The following is a 6,470-nucleotide window of genomic DNA, read 5'->3' on the forward strand; positions in this document are numbered from 1 at the left end:
AATGGCTCCCCTTCCAGCCTTTTCACCAAGTCGTTCGCGTACTTTTGCTTTTAAATTTTTAAAGACAGTAAAATGGCTCTTTCTCCATCTAATTTTTACTGGAAAAGTACGCGAACAGACCTATAGATTCTTGTCTTGGCAACAGCAGGCTTATACCGAGGGCAATAGCACTGTAAAAGCCCTTTATAATCTATACTTTTGAGGAAAGTTAGTTGTACTTGGGTTGTATATTTGTCCAAGAATATTCCACTAAAGAACAGCGGTATTCTTTCCTCATATCAATGAGTTTTGCCTGATATAAATTTAAGCTCAATAATAAGGGACGTTCTTTTTATTGCCACAGATCTACACCACTTAGTAGAGATTACCTAAGGTTAATGCCCCACAGGTGTCGCCAATACTAAGAGAGGATTACCATCGGCGAATTATTTTTTTTTTTCAGATATTCTCGGCGGGATTTGAGTCCAGACGTTCAGTGCCAAAGGCGAACATGCTAATATCTTCAGTATACTTGAGTTAGACAAGTATTAATGGTTAGCCCACATACATACAATGATGTAAGTTCATTGTAAGCAAAGACCTATTTTAATACGCATTGGGTATCAGCTGAGAAAGTAATGAGAAGTCTTGCAGGTGAGAAGTAAATGATGGATTCTGCCTGAGAGCATAACAAATTGAAGGCTACCGCTTGAAAACTGAAATTAGGGTTTAACTTTGTGCAACTTTACACATAGTATTAGCAATTGGTATGTGAATGCCTCACATAAATAAAAAAATGTAAACCAAGAAAAAATCGTCTTTAAACTCATAAAAGTAAAAAGGTCGACAATGGTGAATGTAGAGATTGTAATTTATATCAGGTTAGGCAAAAGTTTTTTACAATGATTTCTCTCATGACATCCAAATGACTTTATTAAGTATGGTTTTATTTGGTCTGTGCATAGATTCACTGGAAATTTATCCAGAACTTCGATGTCCTGGATAGATATCATTTTCATACAAATTTCATTGCTCTGATTAAACATTCGAGTTCTTAAATTTGAAAAATTCCCGTTCCACAAAGAGTTACATAACTCACAATAATGAGATTTCGAAATATTTTACTCGTTCGCGTATGCGGTAATTCGGCCCCAGCACTAAAATAAAACATCAAACATTAGATCTCTTCCTGTACACACTCTACTCTCACATGAAGACATTCACAATAATATGCTGCAATTAGTGTGTACGAAACGTAGAACAAACAATAAAACCACATTACGATACGTTTCAACTAGATAAAGAAGGGAGTTGGCAACGATATACAAAAACAAAAATATAATTGAAATTGGATTGGATTTTAACCAGCATTGTTTTTTGGCAACTGAAATTCAACAGAGTATATGTGCTTGCTTGCTGAAATTCGACAGCATATATTTGAGAAAACTACTGGAGCCTGTGGACATAAATTGTTAATAAAGCTAACACGCTATTAGGAATTTCACAGGTTTGTAGTTCTAAGCCGAAAAATGTTTGGCCAATCTACCCTAGGCGGCACAACCTCGGCATTTGGAAGCCAACCTGCATCCACCAATCGCATGAATGATTTTGAAGTGGTTTCGCCTCCAGAAGACTCTGTTTCTGCTCTGGAATTTAGTCCGCCTTCGATGCAACAGAATTTTCTCATTGCCGGCAGTTGGGATTGCAGTGTGCGTTGTTGGGAAGTAGAACAAACCGGTAAGACTGTTCCCAAATCCATGAAAACAATGGGTGGCCCTGTCTTAGATGTCAGTTGGGCAGATGATGGCAGCAAAGTTTTTATTGCCAGCGAGAAGCAAGTAAAAGTGTGGGATTTGGCTGCGGATCAACAGATGCAAGTAGCGGCTCACGATGCACCCGTCAAAGTTTGCCATTGGGTAAAGGGCACCAATTATACTTGCCTAATGACAGGCTCTTGGGATAAGACGTTAAAATTCTGGGATACACGTTCACCTACCCCAATGATGGCAATTAATTTGCCTGAGCGTTGCTACTGTGCTGATGTGGATTTCCCAATGGCTGTCGTGGGTACAGCCGGCCGTGGTCTCATAGTTTATTCATTGGAGAATAGTCCTACCGAATTTAAACGTCAAGAAAGCCCGCTAAAATATCAACACAGAACTATAGCAATATTTCGAGATAAAAACAAAAAACCCACGGGTATGTATGCCAATAAGACTTGTGGTAATTTATTTTATAAATCGATATTTTAGGCTACGCGTTGGGCAGCATAGAAGGACGTGTTGCTATACAATATGTCAGTCCAGTCAATCCAAAGGATAACTTTACTTTCAAGTGTCATCGTTCTTCCGGTACGGCGGGCTATCAGGATATCTATGCTGTAAATGATATATCCTTCCATCCGGTTCACGGCACATTGGTCACTGTAGGCTCTGATGGCACTTTCAGCTTTTGGGATAAAGATGCCCGCACCAAATTGAAGTCTTCCGAAACAATGGATCAGTCTATAACAAAATGCGCATTTAATGCAACGGGCCATATATTTGCATATGCTGTGGGCTACGATTGGTCTAAAGGGCACGAGTATTTTAATCCGGCGAAAAAGCCTCAAATGTTTTTGCGTTCTTGCTATGACGAGCTTAAGCCTCGTACAACGTAATTTTGTCCTTCTAAACTGTTGGAATTTATACGTATCAAATTGGCCATTTACTTTTTCTTTAATTCCTCTCCCTTTATCTTCCCATAGTTTTGACATATAAGGCTTACAATTAAGTAAAATTTTAAATATCAAATAAAACATCCTCTCCTAGATGGTTTCCATTTTGCATACATTTCCAAGAAATTTTAGCGTCTTAATTAAATGTACATTATTTTTTACTAAATCACTAATGTCCACCATGTTCGCCGTGTCCATGACCATGATGATCATCACCGCCCAAAGCAGCTTCACAAGCAACAGTAATTGCTGTCAGTCCCAAACCCCAAACAAAACCACGCAGCATGAAAGCCCTCAAACGTGTGGCATGAGTGCCGAATTGTTTAGCATCGTAGCGCCAGACTTCATTGCTGTAATAGAGAAAAAAAGGTATTAAGAAAATAAAGCATGGCAATAGACATATTTGTAAATTACCGCAACCAGGGATCTCTAAGGCCCTGCCGGGCTAAAGCTTCTCTGACTTCCACTAATTTTGGGACGTTTTCAACTTTGTACATTGATGCATCTGGAACTTTGTAGGGTTCACCGTGTCCATGACCGCCCATTTTACTAAAAAAAGGAGAAACAACATTCAGTTGGTAATTTGATAATTGTTTACTCCATGTTCCTTGACGTTTTTTGGGTTATGTAAGATTCTTGGTACTTCATTAGTATTTTATAAGGATTCAAAAGCGAAACATGAAGTATTACTATCAACAATTGCCTTTGGGCTAGATCCTTTCGCTGATTTGCTTGCTGCACAATTGAATTTTCCACTTTTCTTATAAAATGCGTTAGAATTTACCTAAATTTTCTTCAACTTCTGAAGATAGAAATGTATGCTAAGCAGTCCCAAGCTGACAGCCGTCAAAATGCAAACAGCTGATCATAATAAAAGCAGAGTTGTAAGCAAAATGCAGACTTTTTAATATGCGTTTTAAAGTGTCGTTTGTTGACTTTTGGGTTGTTTTATTAACAAATCTAGCAGATCTGCCAGTTTCTGGTTGAACAAAACGCTCTTTCCGTTAAATGCATTGTACTCTAACGTTGGCGGTACTGACACTTGATTAAAACGTTGTAAGAAGAAAACTTTAAATCACTGCAAGAAAGATGGTCTCATTTGTACAACCGCCATATCGTCACTAGGGATGTCATTTTAAAAATTACATTGTTCTCATATACGCCCCAGGATTAACTCAACAAGGTTAAGCCAAGCGTTCGGCCGACATACAATTTTTTGAATAATTAAAAATTTCATAATTGCTCAAAAAATGCAAAAAAATCAAAAGTGAAATTTTTTAGAAATGCTGTTTAGTTAACGATTCCTCTACCAATTTCGAATTGCCGAATGCTTTTGGATTTTCGAAATTCGAAAAATGAAGCGTTTTCGACCTTGAAAATTACGTTGACTCAGATAAATTTTATTTTGGTAACCAATTATGCCATTTTGAGCCTGTTTTCCAAGAAAAAACGCACGAATTGCGGCAGTCGCAATTTTTGGACATAAACTTCACTACTGTATACTCAACTCAAAAAATTTTTTCGCATCAAAAATTGAAAATTTCATAAGGTTGAAAAATGCAACCTTTGCTCGAAAAATGCAAAAAAATTCAAAAGTGAAATTTTTTAGAAATGCTGTTTAGTTAACGATTCCTCTACCAATTCCGAATTGCCGAATGCTTTTGGATTTTTGAAATTCGAAAAAATGAAGGAGTTACAGCGTTTTCGACCTTGAAAATTACGTCGACTCAGATAAATTTTATTTTGGATTTTTTGGATAACAATTATGCGATTTTGAGCTTGTTTTTAAAGAAAAAAACGCAGGAATTGCAGCAGTCGCAATTTTTGGGCATAAACTTCATTACTGTATACTCAACTCAAAAATTTTTTTCGCATCAAAAATTGAAAATTTCATAAGGTTACCCCCTCTGCTAGATAAATGCAAAAAAATCAAAAGTGAAATTTTTTAGAAATGCTGTTTAGTTAACGATTCCTCTACCAATTTCGAATTGCCGAATGCTTTTGGATTTTCGAAATTCGAAAAAATGAAGGTGTTACAGCGTTTTCGACCTTGAAAATTATGTTAACTGAGATAAATTTTATTTTGGATTTTTTGGATAACAATTATGCGATTTTGAGCTTGTTTTTAAAGAAAAAAAGCGCAGGAATTGCGGCAGTCGCAATTTTTGGGCATAAACTTCATTACTGTATACTCAACTCAAAAATTTTTTTCGCATCAAAAATTGAAAATTTCATAAGGTTACCCCCTTTGCTCGAAAAATGCAAAAAAATCAAAAGTGAAATTTTTTAGAAATGCTGTTTAGTTAAGTGAAATTTTTTTGAAATGCTGTTTAGTTAACGATTCCTCTACCAATTTCGAATTGCCGAATGCTTTTGGATTTTCGAAATTCGAAAAAATAAAGGAGTTACAGCGATTTCGACCTTGGAAATTATGTTAACTCAGATAAATTTTATTTTGGATTTTTTGGATAACAATTGTGCGATTTTGAGCTTGTTTTTAAAGAAAAAAACGCAGGAATTGCGGCAGTCGCAATTTTTGGGCATAAACTTCATTACTGTATACTCAACTCAAAAATTTTTTTCGCATCAAAAATTGAAAATTTCATAAGGTTACCCCCTTTGCTCGAAAAATGCAAAAAAATCAAAAGTGAAATTTTTTAGAAATGCTGTTTAGTTAACGATTCCTCTACCAATTTCGAATTGCCGAATGCTTTTGGATTTTCGAAATTCGAAAAAATGAAGGAGTTACAGCGTTTTCGACCTTGAAAATTATGTTAACTCAGATAAATTTTATTTTGGATTTTTTGGATAACAATTATGCGAGGAGTTACAGCGTTTTCGACCTTGAAAATTATGTTAACTCAGATAAATTTTATTTTGGATTTTTTGGATAACAATTGTGCGATTTTGAGCTTGTTTTTAAAGAAACAAACGCAGGAATTGCGGCAGTCGCAATTTTTGGGCATAAACTTCATTACTGTATACTCAACTCAAAAATTTTTTTCGCATCAAAAATTGAAAATTTCATAAGGTTACCCCCTTTGCTCGAAAAATGCAAAAAAATCAAAAGTGAAATTTTTTAGAAATGCTGTTTAGTTAACGATTCCTCTACCAATTTCGAATTGCCGAATGCTTTTGGATTTTCGAAATTCGAAAAAAATGAAGGAGTTACAGCGTTTTCGACCTTGAAAATTATGTTAACTCAGATAAATTTTATTTTGGATTTTTTGGATAACAATTATGCGATTTTGAGCTTGTTTTTAAAGAAAAAAACGCAGGAATTGCGGCAGTCGCAATTTTTGGGCATAAACTTCATTACTGTATACTCAACTCAAAAATTTTTTTCCCATCAAAAATTGAAAATTTCATAAGGTTACCCCCTTTGCTCGAAAAATGCAAAAAAATCAAAAGTGAAATTTTTTAGAAATGCTGTTTATTTAACGATTCCTCTACCAATTTCGAATTGCCGAATGCTTTTGGATTTTCGAAATTCGAAAAAATTAAGGAGTTACAGCGTTTTCGACCTTGAAAATTATGTTAACTCAGATAAATTTTATTTTGGATTTTTTGGATAACAATTATGCGATTTTGAGCTTGTTTTTAAAGAAAAAAACGCAGGAATTGCGGCAGTCGCAATTATTGGGCATAAACTTCATTACTGTATACTCAACTCAAAAATTTTTTTCGCATCAAAAATTGAAAATTACATAAGGTTACCCCCTTTGCTCGAAAAATGCAAAAAAATCAAAAGTGAAATTTTTTAGAAATGCTGTTT

At 35.2% G+C, this 6,470-nt stretch overlaps 2 protein-coding genes across 4 annotated transcripts; one reads left to right on the forward strand and one right to left on the reverse strand.

The window, feature by feature from the left end:
- The first annotated feature begins 1,297 nt into the window (after positions 1-1,297).
- Positions 1,298-2,821, forward strand: LOC106095538 (protein Rae1). The gene is made up of 2 exons (XM_013262772.2): positions 1,298-2,178; positions 2,232-2,821. Exons 1-2 carry the CDS (start codon positions 1,509-1,511, stop codon positions 2,636-2,638), a joined length of 1,077 nt encoding a protein of 358 aa, XP_013118226.1. The 5' UTR covers positions 1,298-1,508; the 3' UTR covers positions 2,639-2,821.
- On the reverse strand, positions 2,787-3,566 carry LOC106095546 (NADH dehydrogenase [ubiquinone] 1 beta subcomplex subunit 3). Of its 3 annotated transcripts, none has more exons than XM_013262777.2 (3): positions 3,480-3,566; positions 3,110-3,244; positions 2,787-3,045 (listed from the first exon to the last, which is right to left on the reverse strand). In XM_013262777.2, exons 2-3 carry the CDS (start codon positions 3,238-3,240, stop codon positions 2,865-2,867), a joined length of 312 nt encoding a protein of 103 aa, XP_013118231.2. In that variant the 5' UTR covers positions 3,241-3,244; positions 3,480-3,566; the 3' UTR covers positions 2,787-2,864. The 3 variants fall into 3 exon arrangements, with proteins under 3 accessions (XP_013118231.2, XP_013118232.2, XP_059225774.1); XM_013262778.2 differs by lacking the exon at positions 3,480-3,566 and adding an exon at positions 3,386-3,475; XM_059369791.1 differs by lacking the exon at positions 3,480-3,566 and adding an exon at positions 3,399-3,473.
- Between the last annotated feature and the right edge of the window lie 2,904 nt (positions 3,567-6,470).

Source organism: Stomoxys calcitrans, chromosome 5 (genome assembly GCF_963082655.1).
Source record: "Stomoxys calcitrans chromosome 5, idStoCalc2.1, whole genome shotgun sequence".
In the NCBI taxonomy this organism is placed as follows: domain Eukaryota; kingdom Metazoa; phylum Arthropoda; class Insecta; order Diptera; family Muscidae; genus Stomoxys; species Stomoxys calcitrans.